The sequence below is a fragment of the Equus caballus genome, chromosome 26 (genome assembly GCF_041296265.1).
Source record: "Equus caballus isolate H_3958 breed thoroughbred chromosome 26, TB-T2T, whole genome shotgun sequence".
Classification (NCBI taxonomy): Eukaryota; Metazoa; Chordata; class Mammalia; order Perissodactyla; family Equidae; genus Equus; species Equus caballus.
In genome coordinates this window covers 30,581,924-30,601,829 of record NC_091709.1, presented here as the reverse complement: position 1 = coordinate 30,601,829, position 19,906 = coordinate 30,581,924, and the positions used below count along the sequence as shown (strand labels likewise).

The window sequence follows — 19,906 nt, the reverse complement described above, 5'->3', positions numbered from 1 at the left end:
AAAGAAAAAACATCTGAACACTTGGTCTTTGCAGTTTAGCATACCTCACTGTTAAAACTCAGTATCTGTGTGAAATTCTGTTGTAATTAAGCTTATGTACTAATGTTATTCCTGAGTGTGAGTTATGTGGATATCCCTGCGTCTTCCTCACACCCACTTTTCACATCCTACCAGCTCACACACCTCTAGCTCACGAGAATCACTTTCTCCTCTGAATTTCTAAAGCATTTAGTATGCAGTACATCTGTTAGTCATGCAGTAAATAGTGTAGATTCTCTCACCCAGAGTAGGCATTAATTCATTAATTAAATGTGTAAGAATGATGATACATCCTAATTTCAGATTAAGCTTGTGACCAGTAGCTCACCCTTAATGCCTGTGTCATGAATTTTTGCTCTCAGTTTTGTCCTCATCCTCCTAAAGCAGGAATCTGTAACCTGCAGCCCGGGGTGAGCTCGTGATTCATCTGCAAGGAGTGCCTTTAGCTGCAAATAACAGAAAGCCCAGTCATTGGTGGTAGGGAGCCCTGGGCTGGTGCAGTGATGCTGTGATGCCGCCTTTTTGTATCTTTCCACCCCTCCATCCTTATCAGCTTCCTGTCTGCATCCTAGTGTTTATCACCTGATGCTGGACAGATGGCTGTTGCTCTTCCAGGCAGAGAGAAGGAAGAAGGGCAGATGGGTAAAGGAACAAAAGCCCTCTGACCACTCAGTATGAACTTTCTCATCTGGAAAGTAAAAACCTTCCTCGAAGGCCACCAGGTGTCCTCTGGCATCTGGTTACCCAGAAATGTGTCAGTCATCTGGCCTTCCCTATCTGTAAGGTTTCTTACTTTCTCTGGTGGAAGAAGTGATGGGAGAGAAGGATTAGGAATGGCTTTCGGGTGGTTTACCAACAATTTCTGCTGCAGGGGCTTTTTCAAGTGTGAAGGTTTGGGGGCCAGCCTGGTGGCGCAGCGGTTAAGTTCACATGTTCTGCTTCAACAGTCCCGGGGTTTGCTGGTTCGGATCCCTGGTGCTGACATGGCACCGCTTGGCAAGCCATGCTGTGGCAGGCGTCCCACATATAAATTAGAGGAAGATGGGCAGGGATGTTAGCTCAAGGCCAGTCTTCCTCAGCAAAAAGAGGAGAATTGGTGGCAGATGTTAGCTCAGGTCTAATCTTGCTCAAAAAAAGGAAAAAAGAGCTAAAGTTAATCAAAATCTCAGAGATCCTTTAGCTGAAAAATTAATAGTACCCACTACCTAAGGAAGGTCATCAAAACAACTATACAGAAACTCAGTAGAGTACTGAAGAAAAATCTATGCGGATCAGTTTTTAGATGATATTACCTATAGGTCACTTTTTTAAAGTAGTCATCAACATATTGTTGAATACTCTGAGCATCAAATTCATTCACAAAATATCTGAATTAATGAATTAATTAATTTAGAGGATTAGTTACTTAACTATTTCGGCCTATTTAGTGAGGCCATGACTGAAGAAGCCATAGATTTATTTATATATTATATACTATATACTATATATATATATACACACACACACACCATAATCTTTTTTTTTTTGCCCTCAGTCTCTCATAATTTGTGTTCTTATGGGATTGGGGGTTTTGAGTGGAGGTCTATCTTTTCAGATTTGGAAGCCCTGCAAATACAATTTTATCACTTCAAGCGCTCTTATTCTAGATCATTCATTGAGGGTATTTGAGAAGAGTGAGACTTGACGGTAGCGGTCTCCCCTCCTTTTAATCCTTCTTACTGAACTGTAATGTTTATAAAGAGAAGCGCACATAACACAGGTGTACACAGCTCCGTAAATTTTCAAAACTCAACACAACCAGGTAGCCGAAACGCAGATCAAAGCATGCCGTTGCCAGCCGCCTAGAAGGCTCTCTCCTGTTCCTTCCCAGTCGCTAACCTTCCCCTTGCTAAGTCCAATAGCTCCTCTGAGTTATGTCAGCGTGGGGGAATGCCTGTTTTCATAGTTGATGTCAATGGAACGGTATTGTGTGTCCTCTTGTGTGTTTGACTTCTAATGGTGCCTCTTGATGGAAGAGAGACTGGCTTTTTCTTACTTAGCTCTCCCTGTCTTCAAACATTTACTTGGAACTGTGAAGAATAAGCTTCCTTTCTTTTATATTTTCTCACTTTTTCTGGCAAAAATCTTCTAATTTTCCTAATTTAACAGCATTAATTTCAGATATTGCTTCCCTCTGGGACACACTGACTTATGCAGCCATCGTAACTTCCACGTTAAACTCTGAGAACTGGGGCAGAGAGGGAAAGAGCTGTCTAACTTTTTGAAAACATGCTTTCCTTTCTCTCTCTATTCCTGACTGTGGGAGACTCTTTCTTCCTCTTTCTAGATCAATAAACATATATGTGTCTGAGCGTCTTCCTGGTGAGACTTGTCCTCTGGCCCCTGGTTGGTGGTTACATTTTGGGAACTGACGGGTGTTCTGTGTTCACTCTCGTCTCATCACTGCGGTAGTTCAGGTCTCAGGATTGTCCAATTCACAGAAGCCGTGGGAATCTGAGCTTTCTCTCTGCCATTTCCTCTCCTTTGTCCTACAAAGGAAAAGAAAAACGTCAGTCCTAACGGACACTATGAAAGAATAAATATAGCTTTTTAAGGAATGCAAATGGTGAATTATTTTGCATGACTTAAACAAAAAGGAGTTAAACTGGTGCATGAATCAAAATCTTTCACTATCTAAAGGGAATATCAAGAAGGCAACCGCGGGTGGAATTCTATCAAGGTCAGCCTTTATTTAGAAATACAAGAAGAGTCACCTTTGTGATGTAGTGTATCCTTCACCAAACCAAAGTCTTGCGTGCTGACACATAAAATTTTATCTTCAGTGATTTATTTCCTCCTAGTAATGTCCCTTTGACCCTTTAACCTTCCTATTAAATTCAGATAATCCTGAGGTGATCAGCATTTTCAGATAGTTCCTTCATTCTTTAGAAGTGTTTCTCATTACTAGAATTTAAAAACAAAAACACTTAAATTTGTGAATGTAGTATGAACATTCCACTGTGTTGCCACGGGATTATTTTACTGTGAGTTGTTTGATTGTTTATAGGGAAATTGCTTTATGATGCTCAGCCTGACATTTGCATACACTGGCCCCTCCTTGCATTTTCTTGAACTTTGATCAGCTTTCCAAAACCGGCTCCCCTTAGTCACATCACAGAACGAAACTGTCCAGCAATTGAAGAGAAGGTGGACAGTAATTTTTTTCTCCTTTTATGAAAATTGTGATTGGAAGTTGGCACATTGGCAGGTTTGGCATTCTTTGGGAAGACCCAACGTCGTTAAAACATAACTGTGTGCTGCTGTTTTAATAGCATTCAAATAGATAATTAGATTCGTGGACATCTAAATTTAATTCCAGAAATCAAAGCTATGGTAATAAGAGCTGGACCCCAGTTCTCTGAGGCCTAGTAATTTAATTCCTCTGCCAGCTGAAGTATTACATATCTCTGTTCCTTGTATTATGCCGGTAAATTGCTTAGGCAGATGCAATGATGGATGATGGGCATACATGTCACTCTTTTTCATGGCCAGACACATAACAGGATGCAGATCACTTTAAACACAGCTGTTTTGGTAAGCATGTTTTCTGTTTGCAGGTTTAAGTACAACATTCAAGTCATAACAGAGAGGGTTGAGGGAGGTTCCTGGGGGTACCCAGGATCGTGTTTCACCATCCCACCTGGAAGCACAGTGCTGTCTTAACCCTGGATCACATACTTGGACCCTGTCCCTCCATTCGTGCTCCAAGACAGCATGCACACTTCATGGTTTAAGGAGAATATTGGTTTGACTTGATTTTTCTCCCTGGATTTACCACTTAATTAGGAGAACTAAACAGTGTTGGTGCCTATGATTTGATTCAATGCAGAAGAGAGCTCAAACACAGTGAACTGACTAGTGACATGCATCAGTTATCTTTCTTCTCTAGTACTACAACATCAAGATTCTATAGAAGAATAAAGAGGAAGCATACCGGGTAAAGTTGGGGCCATCTGAGCACCTATTAAATTTAGGATTCTTTTGAAATGTTGCCTAAAGTAGTAGACTTTTGTGCGGGAATTCAGTCAGTCAAGAAGTCAGTGACTGCACGCCGTTTATGGCTAAGCACATGAAGCCTTATGCCATCTGATTGTCAATGCCAGTTTTCTCTTCCTCTTCTTACCTATTCATGGTCTTGTGGAAATGTTAAAATAACTGGTTAGGACCTTCTCTCTATTAACACTTCGTTTATTAACACACTAATAAGTTTGTATTAATGTTATTCTGCTTAATAAGTTTCTCCTTATTCTTTGGCCACGTGCTTCAACTTTTTTGGATGTGTTCATTTATTATCCCTTGTCTCATATTTAATCAGAATTAGAAAGTCATTCTTTCTGGGGTCATACATATTTTTATAGACGTTTTATATATAAAAGTCCTTTAAGTTCTGAGCTAAAGGGAATTCCATCTAGTGCTAGATTCATGTCTTTATATATCTTTTCCTTTTTCGCCCTCAGAAAAATTATTTGTGGCTGTCCTGGCAGAGTTTCAGTTTCTGAAAGCCTTTTACCATCTTCCTTCCTGTCTTGCTAGACCATGGAAACCTATTTTCTTTCCCTGATATGTTTGACATCTGATCTCCTATACAATGTTGAACTCACACTAGCATTCCAGGCCTCAGGTTGTGTCTGACACAAACTCTCCAGGTTTCTATGCCTGTTCCCAACAATGTGCTTTTCCTAATAGGCAAGAATCAGCCCTTGGGTAATAATTCTCCTCTGCTGTGTCTTTTTTCTGGGAAATTTAAATGTCAACATGGCAGCCTCAGTCTTACTCCTGTGGTGCTTCTTGTCCAATAAGGCCTGGGGCAGGTGCTCTGGTGATTTGAAATCCTCCACCGCATCTGGATCTTTCTTCTGTATTGGTTTTGTAATCTGATCAAAGATGTAACATTTATTTCTCCTATATGGCCACATGGCGTGTGATACACTTTCACTATTTAACGCTGACATTCTTATCTTCGTTTATCATCCTTCAGATGCTCTCGACCATGTCTGCGCTGGCAGGTACATGATTTGCACAAGGATATCTTACTGGGACTTTGTAATTTTGTTCCAGACATGCCTTTCTTTTGCCATCCAGATTTGCTGATTTATTACTCAGCCCTGTGCATAAGTATATACATATTTAATGTCATAAATATTATTTCTGATCCCCTTCCCAATTATACTGTGACTCACTGGCTATCTGTTACCATTATTCTCAGTATTGCATACTGTGTGGTTCTCAGAATGTTGTCCCCTGACCACCAGCATTGGCATCACCTGGGAACTTGTTAGAAATTCATATTCTCAGGGCCCATCCCAGACTCGCTGATTCAGAAACTCTGGGGGTGGTGCCTGGTGATCTGTGTTTTAATAAACCTTCCAGGTGATTCTGATACTCGCTGAAATTTGAGAACCACTGAAATACCAGATACTCTACAAAACTTACACAATTAGCAAGAGTAGAGAGCACAACCGTGTAATTTCATAGGCATCCCTGATTGCTGGGTATTGCAGACTTATTTAAGCCAATTTCTTCTCTCCACTCTATTTCCAGTTTAAACTTTCAGTAGCAATGTTTGAACCAGTTTCCACTTATTGTTATTGAGTATCTGCTATGCAGATACTGTGTGGTATTTTCACATACATTATAAGAAATCATCCCCATAATACAATAAACTCCATTTTGGTATCCTCCCCTCCCCACCTATTTAATAGATTTCGTTTTTTTTAGAGCAGTTTTCAGTTCACAGAAAATTTGAGTGGGAAGTACAGAGAACTCCCTTCTCCCCCATTTCTGTCCCCTCTCCCCCATTTCCTCTGTTGTTAACATTTTGCATTAGTCTGATACATTTGATCCAGTATTGATGTATTAGTATTAACTAAAGTTTATAGTTTAAGTTAGAGTTCACTTTTTGCGTTGATAGTTCTGTTGGCTTTGACGAATGCACGGTGCTGTGTATCCACCATTACAGTATCTTACAGAGTAATTTCACTGCCCTAAAAATCCACTGTACTCTGCCTTGTCATTCCGTCCTTCCTCACCCTGAACCCCTACCAACCATTGGGCTTTTTGTAGTCCCCATGATTTTACCTTTTCCAGGATGTCATATAGTTGGAATCATGGTATCCTCTTTTTGCAACTGCCTAAACTAGGAGGAGTTGTGCCCGAGGGTAAAAGGTGCTGGGATTCATATGTTGACCTGCTGGCTTCAAGCCTTGTGTGTGTGTTTAATTCAAGGCCATGTTCTCTCTTGAATTTACAAAATTCTTTGTCAGTAATTTTTTTTCCCTGTCCTAAAATTGTTTAAATGACCGTTACTGTTATTTCTATTTCCTGCTCCAGTGAAGACAAAGTAGTGGAAGTAGCAGAGGAGGAGGATGTGGCTGATGTGGAGGAAGAAGAAGCCGAGGATGACGAGGACGATGAGGACGGTGATGAGGTAGAGGAAGAGGCTGAGGAACCCTATGAGGAGGCCACAGAGAGAACCACCAGCATTGCCACGACCACAACCACCACCACAGAGTCTGTGGAAGAGGTGGTCCGAGGTAACCCACTGTTTGCTTTCTCAGGGAAAAGGAAGGCATCTTACCAGTATTTGGCATTTCTATCCAGCTTAGCACCACTGCCTTCCCCAAACAAAAGTAAAAATTCAAAATAACAAGTCTTCTCATGGTTGTTGAACTCTGCAGTTTAACAAACAATCCAACAATTCATTTCAAACCACGTGAAATCCTGATTATACAGTCTATTCTGTATCTTGTGTATGCTGCTGGCAAACCCCAGCTTGTTCTGCAAAACTCCACCAAACCAGTTACCATGTCACTGAACAAAGGCCAACTTAGGTGACCTCTTTAGTATCCCCGCCCCCTCACCCCCACCATGGGTGTTTCTTGCACTCCATCATCTCTTGCCTCTTTCACCACCTAGACTATGAATTCCTTGAGGCAAAGACTGGATTTTACTTAGTGTCATTCAGAGTGCCTGGCTTATACAAAGTTTTCAATAAATCTTAGTTGAGTGAGTAGTTGCAATTAGGTTTTATTAAAAAAGAAGAAGGATATTTGGTGAGTTAGCACATTATTTTTTGCCATGGACTTTAACTTGGATGACTTGTATCTTTATGTTATTTTCTTGGGGGAGGTGACAGTGCCTTCTTTGAGAGGTACATGTAGGGTTAGACTTAAGACTTTCTTTTTCTGTTTAATTAATTCCTCTGTTGAGAACGTTGTGAGCTGAAGGACTTTCTTTTAGTCTCCGTGAGATAAAAACGCAAGCATTCGGTTGACATTAAACAGCCAAATGTTATAGGAGCTAGCGAATTGTTGGGTTGCCTTTCTTAAAGGTATGCATTTGTTTTACAAATAGTAAAAGGTGGTCCTAGAATTAGATTGAATGAATGTGGATGGAGTTATTGAGTTTTTAAAGTCTATCCACAAATGTTACAACATTGTAAGTCTTCCTCTCACTTTTTATTAAGGTAGAATGATTTCAGCTCTGTGGTTAAATTGGAGCTTAAAATGGGTTACTTTCTCTGCCTCAAGTAGATTCCTAATGATCACGCTAGTATCTTCTTCCCTTCATTGCATTTTTTATAACTTTATTGAGGTATAATTTACATATAAAATTCACTTGTTTTAATCGAATAAATATATAATTCACTGGCTTTAATAAATACACCAAATTGCGCAACCACTACCATAAGCCAATCTTAGAGCATTTTCATCATGCCAGTAAGATCCCTTACACCCATTCACGGTTGATCCTTGTTTTCACCGCCAGCCCCAAGCAACAACTAATATACTTTATATTTCTACACATTTGCCTTTTCTGGACATTTAATATAAGTAAAATAATTGATCTTTTGTGTCTAGCTTTTTTCACTTAACATAGTGTTTTTGAGGTTTTGCATTTCTTTAACTTGAAGCTTTTAAAACTGACATTATTCTGAATTGAACACTCAGAGTTAGCTTAAAATCCATTGAAAGCATCATATATTCTTTTTGAAAAGAATATATAGTACAAGATGGATTGTTTACCTTTATCATTCCCTATTAATGACAGCTTATTCAATTTAGCGCAGTAGTGCTTATGTAAGTAGATACACATTTAAGTAAATGCTTGTTTTGGTTGAACCACTGTTTTTCAAATATCCGAGACATCCTTTCCCAGGTGTTTTTCCTGTGCTTCTTAGGACCATTTGTGGCAGATCTGGCTAAGCGAACTTGTTGACTTCCATATTCCTAGCAGAGAAAGACAGATTTTTCTGGAAACATAAAATATATGTGACTACAAATTACAGCAGTTAGTATTCTGTGGTGGGACTGATGTTCTTGTGATCTCCATCAAGATAGCTATTTACGTAATAATTAACATCCACTTATTCGACATTCGTTTTTGGAGAACCTGTTTGGTACAAGCCATTTTGCTAGACTCAGTGGACCATCTGATGAGAGCACAGAGGATAGCTGACCCTCATGGATGTTCAAATCAGGAGGAAGTCAAAGATACACAATGTGACTTGTGTTGTAAAGTACAAGCTCAGAGCCTACTTCACGGAGTAAGAGATTGAGCAGAGAAGGACCTATGGAAGAGATGGCATTTGAACTAGAAGTGAAGGGGCTAGTGGTGGGTCTGCCAATGGATTGTGCTACAGTGTACTTTAGAGTCATTCAGCATAGCAAAAGAAATTTGGTGCCATGGGAAGGTACATGGCATGTTTAGGAGATAAAATCAATCTGACTTAAACAAGAGCAAATAATCTTACTTAAGAGAGTTACAGGAAATTAGGTTGGGACTAAAATGTGGAAACCTTCAATGGCAGGCTGACAAGTATGACCATTAGCTGAGGGTAGTCAATTCAGGACCTACTGTGTGCTGAGGATTTTTCTGGTAGAAACAATGAAGAGATTTTGGTTTGATGATCTTGCGATTAAGGAGATGAGAAAACCGAGAGTGACGTAATTTAGGCAGTACAATGAGAGAATGTCACATAAACTCCATGCCCGTATTCCAGACCAAGACAGAATTCTCTTGAGATAATATGGTCTTGCTATGTTCTGAATAAGTCCAGTTCTTTCTGCTTCAGTCTTTTTCTAAGTGTAGCATTATTAGATACTAAGAATATAGAGGGTCATATATATTATAGTATTTTCTATAGAAAGACAAAGGCAATTAAAAGAGAATTTAAAAAAAAGATCTCCAGCATAGAGATAAAGAAAAGAAGCTAGTCTTAAAAGATGACAAGTTAATAATGTTGGTGGCAAGAAGAGCAATAAAAGTGAGCTTCTAAAAGCAAAATACCTGGTCATTTAGAGGGACCAACTAAAAATGCCAGAAATGGAAGAACCCTTAATGGGAACCCATCTATCCCATATAAGACTCTGGAAATGGACAAAAGCTATAATTGAGGCAAGTCTTTCTGGACAAAGAGGCATAAGAGAAGAAACATGATATATTGTGTCCACGTCAGAGAGTTTGCTGTGTTCTCGCTAATTCCAAGAAAGAAGTAGAAGTTTTAGATGGTAACATTAAAGGAGTGAGCTACATTCCCTCCACATCTCTGGTTGTAGAAGATGAGTTATGGTTCTTCTCTGATGAATGAAGAGCGATGGCAGTGCCAGAGGTGATTGCTAACTTTGTAAAACTCTCATTACAAGTAGCTGGCTCTTGTGCTGAAAATAAAAATGAGAAGAGACTTGCAAAGAAGAGATATTGAAAAGAGACTTATAATCTAGTTTTCAATGTTAATGTTTCAGTGCCTGAGAGAAAATGTAATTTACAACCATACTTAATAAGAAAATTGTTTCTTCATTACCAACATATTGCTACAAACACGAATCCTTAATGCACTTCATAAAAAACCTCAATACTTTTGTAGCCTGTTAAAATTTGAAAGTACTAGGCAGACGGAAGAAAAATATAGGACATTTCAGCATGGTCATAAAACTTTCAGCCAGGGGCTGGCCCCGTGGCCGAGTGGTTAAGTTCGCGCGCTCTGCTGCAGGCGGCCCAGTGTTTCGTTGGTTCGAACCCTGGGCGCGGACATGGCACTGCTCATCAGACCACGCTGAGGCAGCGTCCCACATGCCACAACTAGAAGAACCCACAACGAAGAATACACAACTATGTACCGGGGGGCTTTGGGGAGAAAAAGGAAAAAATAAAATCTTTAAAAAAAAAAAAGATTGGCACCTGAGCTAACAACTGTGGCCAATCTTTAAAAAAAAACTTTCAGCCATTTTGTTTTAGAATCAGTGGTATTAAAGTGGAAGATACCAGTTCTGTGTTACTGATTCCAGAGGAGAAAGGTATTATTTAAATGTGAGCACACTGCAACATCTATTTGGCTTTAAGATTTATTGTTTTGGGTAATTAAGAAAAACTTAGATATTGATCTAGAGGAATAAATCAATACCAATTTGAGTAAAACAATAGTATTTTAGACACTTGCTCCTAATTTTCTGTGATTTCAGAAGGGATTACACTTCATAAACCCAAGATATCAGGGTAATTTCTGACTCAACCATGAGTTCTTAAACTCTGATTAAACATGGGTATTTCAATAAATGACATAATCCTTGATTTAGTCTAGCCTGTTGGGTGCATCCAGAGTAATTCTGGATTTTTTCCTTATGCTCATTTCTTCAGGAAATATTCATTGTGCCCCTGCTAATTGCTAGGCGTTCTGCTGCTGTGGAAGGTGTAATAGGGAGTTAGCTGTTCCTGTGTTGGGCTGAAATCCTTGTGTTTTCAGGATCCCCACTTTCCTTGCTCTTTAGGGCGGTGGTTTTATCTTTAATCCTTGTAGCTTTGCTATGAGGTAGAAATTTTACTTCCCCATTTAAAGCCAAGGCAACTAAGATTAGAGAACTTTTTTTAATTGCCCACAATCACAAAGCTGGTAACTGGTGAGAATTTGGACCTGCTCGGACCAGGGTATTTCTATGACACTAATATCAAATTTTCCTTTTCCTTTTGTTGCTAAATACATGCTATTTCCATTTAACCTGTGCTCCCTTATAAATGTGCATTCCTTTGCTATAGGCATATATTGATCTTATTATTTCACAGTGAACATTTCCTCAATGTTAGAAGTCTTAATAATAATAATGATCAGGGATTGGCAGACTGGACCATGGGCCAAATATGGCCTGTCACCTGTTTTCTAATCAAAAAGTTTTATTGGGACACCGCCAATCCCATTTATTTACCTATTGTCTGTGGCTGCTCTCATGCTACGGAGGCAGAATTGCGTAGTTGCGAGAGACACCATATGGCCTGCAAAGCTGAAAATATTCACTATTTGGGCCTTTATAGAAAACCTTGGATATTGATCATTATAAAAATACTAGGAAGTTTTTTATATTTCAGATACTACCTACCATACGACATTAATTTCATTAATGTAGTTTTATTATGGTTAGAGGCAGACTAGTAAAGTGTTTGAGAGAATTTTTAATAATTTTATGTCCTTGGGCCAGTTAAATAATCTTGGTGAGTCTGTTTTTTCATGTGTGTAGTAAAGATGCTGATATGAAGTGTGTTCGCTGTACGAATTGCTTTAGATGATCCATGTTCAGCATTTACCATAATACCTGGCACGTTGCAAGTGTTCAGTTTGTTTAACAAGCACAGGCTGCCTGCGCAGAGTCAACTCCGGGCTCTACAGCCTACTATGTAGTATTGTATCAATCAAATAACCTTTAAGTTGCCTTCCATCCCTCTATAAAAATAGAGTTTAGTAATACCCACCTCATTTTAATCATTTTGTGAAGATTAAATGAAGTAATCGATGGGAAACACTGAACACCGTTCCTGGTGGACAGTAAGTACTCAGTTAACCTAAGCTGCTGTCATTGCCATGGTTACAAGTATCATTCTGATCCTCCAGAGAATTAATGTTTACTAATTAAGAAAGCCAAAAGCCTGTCTTTTTAATGATAAAAAGCCTAAATGAGACATATCCATTTCTGTTGGTATAATAGAGCTGATACATATAGACATATGTTAAGAATAAAAAACAGCTTAAACTTGGTTTCTTGATTAAAATATTTTTTGTGAATATCTGTATATTAAAATACCTACAGTTAAATTTCATGTCTGGCTGAAAATTGAACCAAGGTAGTATTAAATGCCACTGCATTTCAACATAGTGTTTCATTTCCTGCTGGTATTTTGATCCTCTTCGAAGTTCATCTGTTAAATGGACAGAGACACTGATGTAGGTGGCTCCGTAAGCATCCCATATGATGATGAAGTTAAATTTTCATCTACGTGTTGCTTGCCTTGGGCTAGTTGACTGAACGCAGCAGAATTAAATTACGGTTCTCCTCCCTCTGGTAACCATTAATCTGGGAGAAGCACCATGTGATTTACTGCTGTACATTCCACCAGCGTCACCCAGGCACTCCTAGGTGCTGGCCATTGCAATGGTTGCTGGGGGCACAGGGATATGAATATGGTGGCTCGGTCAGGTTGCTTCTGGCCAAACCTGCACAGCTTCTTTCTGACCTGCCTGGGAAGGAAAGTTGTCCCCACCAAGGATGGAAAGGGCTCAGCCTGAAGACAAGTGTTTCAAATAAGGCTTTGCCGAGAAGTTGGCATTTGAGTGATTTTTAAATGAGAGTAGGGATTTATCAGTTAATGGAGCACCAAATAGAATGACAGCAAGTATCATAAATATATCAGAGGGCTTGTATTGATCTCAAGGGTAGAGGAAACAAAGCCTGGCCTAATTCTCATGTCTCCACTGTTACCTGTCTGTAATGGATGTGATACTTACAAGGTATCCTGTAACTGACTAATTGGATTCTTATTTATCATTCGTATTTAACCTTTCACAAAGTTTGGGGACAACTGTGAACTTGCTGCAAACATGAAAAGGTACTCACGTACTTTTGTTGGAGCTCTCATAGCAGCACACTGCCCCACAATGACAATAAAGCTCCATGGAGTGTTTGGGAACAGAGCAGAGTAATGATGGCTCTGCCCTTTCAGGCCAGCCTTTACCTCTGTGTTATGACTAAGGGCAAATGAGATCCACGCCTGTTCCTGGACCAGAATGTAGAATGTCGAGAGAACCAGTGTCAGCACTGGGCATAGATGTGACGTGTGGCAGCCCGTTATTTTGTGCCCCATGGCACAGCAGCCTTTGATTTTGAGGTATTTGATATCCATTTTGATAGAGGCAGAGTGAAACATGGCACTGACAAGCTTCTTTCCATGTAATTTAACCATATCAATTTAGGAAGCCCAGTCGGATAGTTAGCTTGCTTAAAAAGTGAGAATGAGGAATAGCCGTACAAAAGATTGTGTGTGTGTATATACATATATAATTTTCTACTTTTTAGTAGCAAATTTATTGAGATACAATTTGCATAACAGAAAATATAGAATTTGATAGTTTAGTGTATTCACAAAGATCTGCATTGCCGCATGGAAAATTATATTTTTTAACTTCATTTGCTTGAAATTTTACACGGCTAGCAGTTCGTAGTTACTTTTCCTCTTCCATTTCTACACTGTCTGATTTCTGTCACGGTACTTTTATTCCATGTTAGAATAGCGGGAATTACCAACTAAAGGTATTTTAATACAATTATGTCTACATTTATTAAAAATAAAAAACATTTTAAGTCCAACTTAAAAGGCAGAAATTTTTTTAAAAAAATACTAATTCTTCTCATGTTTTTCCCCAAATTAGATGCTGTTCAAAAAATCCCTCAGACACAAATGCCTCCGACACAACAATTGTATGCATCTACACAACACAAAGTTTGCAATTAAGAAAAAATCAAAACTAATACAAGAAGTCCAGCAAATGAGAGACCGTTCATTGAAACATGCATGTCGTTTTCATGAGCATGGCTTTTGAGCTAACACATATGTCTAACTGAGTAGAGGCTCAGATTCCTTGGGCAGTAACAGAGTTGTGGATTTTAATGGTAACCTTTAGTTGCTTTGTAGAAAAATGCTTTCTGGAGATTTTAAGCAGGGCGAATTACAACCTAATTCTTTCTCTCAGCCTTCAGCCATTTTTCCCTCCTAAAAATTCATCTTTGGGGCCGGCCCCATAGCCGAGTGGTTAAGTTCATGTGCTCTGCTTTGGTGGCCTGGGGTTTGCTGGTTCAGATTCTGGGCCCGGACCTACACACCGCTTATTAAGCCACACTGTGGTGGCATCCAACATAAAAGAACTGGAATGACCTACAGCTAGGATATATAACTATGTACTGGAGCTTTGGGGAGGGAAAAAAAAAAAAGAGGAAGATTGGCAACAGATGTTAGTTCAGAGCCAATCTTCAAAAACAAAAAACTGGGGGGTCATATAAAAATGACGTTCAAGAAAACTCCTCAGCCTTCAAGACAGAAGCACCCCAAATTTTAAGAATTAAAGAGACTCTCAAAATGGTAAAAGGAGTAAATGGAAGAATTGTTAGAGGCGCACTCTACTTAGTTTATAATGGCAAGCCTGTTCAGGTGTTTAACTATGAGGATGGGGTTAGCTCTCAAATTTATATATGTTCTTATTGGATATAATTTTTGAGATAATATGAAAATGATACAGGATATGGACAGAAATTTCATGTTGCTTGTGTGTGACTTTTAAGTTCCCGATGTTTCATGATAGAAGCAGAGAAAGACTTCGTTGGCCAACTCTCATGATTATATCTATTCTGGAGTTTAATACTGTTTGTTACCCAGGATTTCTGACGTGTTGGTGACTGCCACATTGTAGCCTCAATCTCATGAGTGGGCAAAATTACTAAAATGCAACATGAATCCCTCTGGTGTTTGCTTGGGCGATGGCAGATTTCTCAACCTCAGCATTATTAATGTTTTGGCCGGACTGTTCTTTGTTGTGGGGTCTGTACTGTTCATTGTAGGATGTTAAGCAGGATCCCTGGCCTCTATCCCCAGTAGCAGCCCCCAGTTGTGACAACCAAAAATGTCTGTAGTCATCACTAGATGTGCCCTGGGAAGGGATGGAGGCAGAATCTCTCTGGTTGCAAACCAGTGGGCTATGACATTGGGATCTACAGTGATGTCCAGCTTTAAATATATGAGCAGAGAAATAACCCCTACAATGCTGTGTCTCATCTCAGTGTCAGCTGTAACACCTAACTAAGTGCTTTGCACCAGTGAATATTTTATTTGAAAAGAATAAGTGAGATAAAACATAAGCTGAAATAAAGTTGATAAATTCTCATTTAGTAAGATAAAAACAGTTATCTGATGAGTTGTGTAATGTAGTCTCATAGCTGATTAGAGACAAATCAGCATACAATTTTTATTTTTTAAATATTGCATATGCGTATTTGCCAGATAGGCAGTGAGAGATGGAGGAAACTGTGCCTTTTAAGTTTTTTTTTTCATTCTTCCAAAAGAAACTCACTTTTCCCTGGTACACTGTTATAAAACAGCAAATGGTGGTTCGCATCCGTGTAGCAACCAGGGGCACTGATGTTCTCAGCTGGAGGCTGCCCAGTCTTTCCTGCTGGGTACCGTGAGAAAATTATTATATTGGTATTGGATTTAAGGCAGAAGTATTGAAGTGACTTTAATGTCACTTAACACAGAACTTCTGAGAAAAAGAAATATGTGTAGATAATTTCTTAAGACTGAGTTTTGAGATATATATACTTGAATCTTACAACTCTACTAAAGTATGTTATATCCCTCCTTTCTCAAATATATGTGCACTTCTTTTAATAAGCCAAAACCTATGCAACTTTTTACTAATCCTTTCCCTTGTCCTTTTGGAAAATGATTGAATCTTATATATCTACTTTTGATACTTCAACTGTACATAAAAGATATGGTTGATCATGGTGCTTCTCAAACATTCATGCCTGTTCATGTCACCCCCAAGGCACTTGGTAAACACGGATTCTGAAACGGTAGGTCTGGAGTGGGTCCTGAGTTCCACGTGATGCTGGCCCTACTGGTCCATGGATTGCACTTTGAAGAGTCTTCTCTAGTAGCATTTCATGCCCCCCATACTGTGCAAATTTCAGAGATTGAGACAGAGTAAAAAACTGAAAGGGAAAACCATCCTTATCCATGATGGTGGTATTCTTAATATATTATCAAATGTCACCAAGTGTGAAAGAATCCTGATATGTCTACTCAGTGAATAATTTTGTAAAAAATTCAACTCTCAAGTTGCAACTTGGAAAACTCTTACAATTTCCCTATCTATGTAATTGTTCCTAGTTCCACTTGTGCCCCTATTTTCTCTCATTGGTGTGGTGTTGCTGATTCCTGTTAGCCTGTGAAGGCTGACTGTTAAAGTATTGAGGAGTTTTGTGAGCCATGACCATTGGAAGCTTGAAATACCATGGTGGGAGTATTTACACCATGGAAATTGGCAAGCGCTATAAGTCAGAGTATTTTCTTTTTTCGTTTTTCTGGAGGCAACCAGTTTCCCACCACACCCTGCCTCAGAGTCAATAACAAAAATTACTTCCTCTTATTTCCAACAAAGGACATGACATCTTGTCTTATTCAGAGTTGAGTACCTCTTGAAATAGAGTATTGCACTTCAGGCTAACCACATGGCTTAGTGAAAAACAAGGTTATTCCCATCAGCAACAGGAAACAAAGGCATCCGGAAAAGTCATACTAGCCCCCTTTTGTGAATGCTCACCAGCACCACCAACACAACTGTACTGATGAGTCTAAATATTTTACAGTTAGATCTCCTTCAGGTGGCATTTTATAAATAGTCTTTCATCATGGAGAGATGTGAGAATCAGGTCAGCTATAATTGGAATGACAGATGTATTGGATAGCCTTAGAGAATCAACACAATTCGGTAAAAGGCTAGCCAACTGCAGATATCTTCTAGAGACTTCCGTGACAAATTAGCACCCGTCATTTCATACTGAGTCAGTGATTTCATAAGCATGCACAGCTGTTCTCATCATTTGTTTATATATTTCAACCCATATTTGGGACTTAAGTGAAATTTGTCATTAACATTTTAGTTCGAGCTTGCTTGCCTAATTTTGCATGCCTCTATTTAGTAAAATATGATTACTAGGTAATAAATATCTGGTCATTTATTGCCCTGATCAGAGTAATTTTCTATTAGACATGTTTTTTGATGACTGCTTGCTAATATTTGCAAGCACATTATGAATTCTCTTTTCCATTAAAAGTACATGTATCTGTTGTTGTGAAAAATGCATTCTTAAAAAATATTTCCTACTATGTTGACTTTTTAAAATTTTCATCTATAAGAATCGCACAAATTGTGTACTTATTCTTCAGCAGAATATAAGATCAATTCTATAACTGAGGCTCATCAAATTTCTCTCTATACAGTAGTCATATTTAGAATTGCAGCAATTATTTTAATCAGGCTGAAAAGGAAAGTTACTATAAACTGCATTGAGGTCAACCGTTATCATTATTAATGGACTAAATGATTAGGCAGATAAATCAACAATTATTTGAAATATTGAAGATAAGTATAGTTAGTAGATTGTAATACTTCTGTCCTTGTTTTTATTTTATTTTACTGTTAACATTAAACAGGTAATTTATTACAAGGTCAAACTATATTTATCTTCTTATATTTATCATTTCTACTTACTTAAAAATTGCAAGATATGTAATTTTTAACTCAAAGAGAGTAGGTATATTTGTACTACTTATGAAATTTAATTGAGCATATATCCTTGCAGTATATAGAGAAATTATGCTTCAAAGATTTTTTTTTACAAAATCAGAGTAGACGCTTCCTAATTTTCTATAAATAACTCTCTAGTTTGATAATTTAGTTTGACTATTCAAATGGTTGCTTTCTCAAAATTTGTAAGTTTAAAATTTATGCATTCTATGTAGTCCGAAGTTTTATTTTACATACATCCCTATAGGCTGAGAATAATTGAAATTCAATTATTAAACATGAAATCATAATCAAAGGTTCACATTATTCTAAAATTATTCCTTAGTGCTTTATTAAGAGCTAATCGTTTGCTAATCTGTTAACTTAGCTTTTTAAGAAGGCGTTATAATTACTGTACGTTTGAAAGTGGGGATTTCCTCCCCATCCTAGTTGCCACTTGCACAGCTGTCTTCATGCTAAATCTTTTAAAAAAATGTAAAATTAGCTTTCTAACTTTGGTCATCCACAAAAGACTTGCTACAATTTGACATCGATTCAGAGTTAATTTTTTGTGGTTAAGCATTATTTTTGGAACAGTGAATTGCATAATCATTTTATATAGTGTAGGCAGAACTAGCTTTGCTTCTAAAATGTATTTGTACAATATTGATTTTTAGAAAATGGAATTTAGTGTTAAAACCAGCAGAAATTGCAGCAAGGGCCTAACCTACAAGGATATAAAATGCATAGAGCTTGTTTTTAGGCACATAAACTCTTTGACACTGCTTCGTGTACACTAGTGTTTCAGTTTATTACCTGGTCTTTCATTTTGAAGGGTGCCTAGACCTTTATAAAAGAAGAAATAAGCCTTTCCACTAGCAGAATTCAGCGAGATGAATATTAGGAACCCTAACTGTGATCTTAAAAGTTTAGGAATTAAATATGAATAAACAAAGATTAGCATTCCTTCGATGTCCATGTAAGCCTGTGCCTATGTTTCTGTCTAATTTTAAACATTCTCTTTGAGAGATATACCTGCTTCTATTATTCTGGGCAAATTTCCTCCTTCGTTATTATATGTAACATTTACTTTGAATAGAAACAAAAGTGGATTGGAATTCAAAAAATAGATTTAGCAAATGGTTTTAAAATGTTAGTCCTTTCATTCATTGTTTGAGTTTTGTAGACGAGAATTGAGGAAGAAAATGCAGTTTTAATTTTCAGATGAATTCTGTTTGGGGTTACAGTTATATAAGGTCTAACTTTACATGCTCTACATTGATTGGGTGATATTGTAAATAATTTTCCACTGAATGATTATAGTAATTAATATGAAACACTTCGCACTGAACTTTTTTAGTGATTTCTGTAGATTAGGAAGGAATTTTTCTATTCAGAAAAATTAAAATGTAAAGATTTTTTGTAAAGAAAATGTAAAGAAGCATTTAAAATTTCTTGAGATTTCTTTTTCTCTGAATCTAATCATATTTCAAGACTCAATGCGTTAAAAACTCTTACTTTGTTAAGATCTTGATTGGATAGATTTCCCGGTAACTTCTCATTGCTAGAAATGAATTTAAAGGAAGGGTTCTCAAATTGAGATTTGTAGCCCTTTGGAGGAATTACTCTGAAACAGTAAGAGATTCAAGGAAATAGACAAGATTAGAATTCGAAGGCAAACTGAACTACCAACATTCGTGTTTTATGTTTTTTAATGTGGGATTTTTGTTTTTTCATTTTTTGGAGATACTTGTAGATTCACATTCAGGGAAAAAATTAATACAAAGATACCCTGGATAGTCTTCACCCAGTTTTCCCCATCTCTAGTACAATATCACAACTATGAAGTTGATGTTGATCATTGAACACTTTTTCAGCCCAAGTATGTGTGTTCCTTCTCTCCTCAGAGAGTCATTGGCCATCTCCTTTACACTTATTATTACCTTGCATAAAAGCATTAGCATAAATACTTCCCCAGTGCTGATCCTGTGCCCACCCCTCACCTCTCCGAGACTAAGCAAAGGTTTTCTTTTCAACTAGATGGACGATGTTTCTGGAATGATGGAAGTTTAGAGAAAAGGTCAGAGAGAGCAAACACTTGTGTGCCCTACAGTAGAGTAGCAATATAGTTGTGAGTAAGAGAAGAAAAATGACCCATTCCACTCAGAGTCCTTTCTGAAATGAGCTTTCTTGCTCTGGGAAGTTGCTGTTCTAGTCACAGCCAGA

General features: G+C 38.0%; 1 protein-coding gene across 7 annotated transcripts in view; it reads left to right on the top strand.

The window, feature by feature from the left end:
• APP (amyloid beta precursor protein) overlaps positions 1–19,906 on the top strand; it is a 254,504-nt gene that overhangs the window by 133,093 nt on the left and 101,505 nt on the right. For all 7 annotated transcript variants that reach the window (XM_003364177.5, XM_003364171.5, XM_003364176.5 and 4 more), the window contains exon 6: positions 6,409–6,611. In XM_003364177.5, coding sequence (XP_003364225.1) covers positions 6,409–6,611 — 203 coding nt within the window. The remainder of the gene's footprint in view (positions 1–6,408; positions 6,612–19,906) is intronic.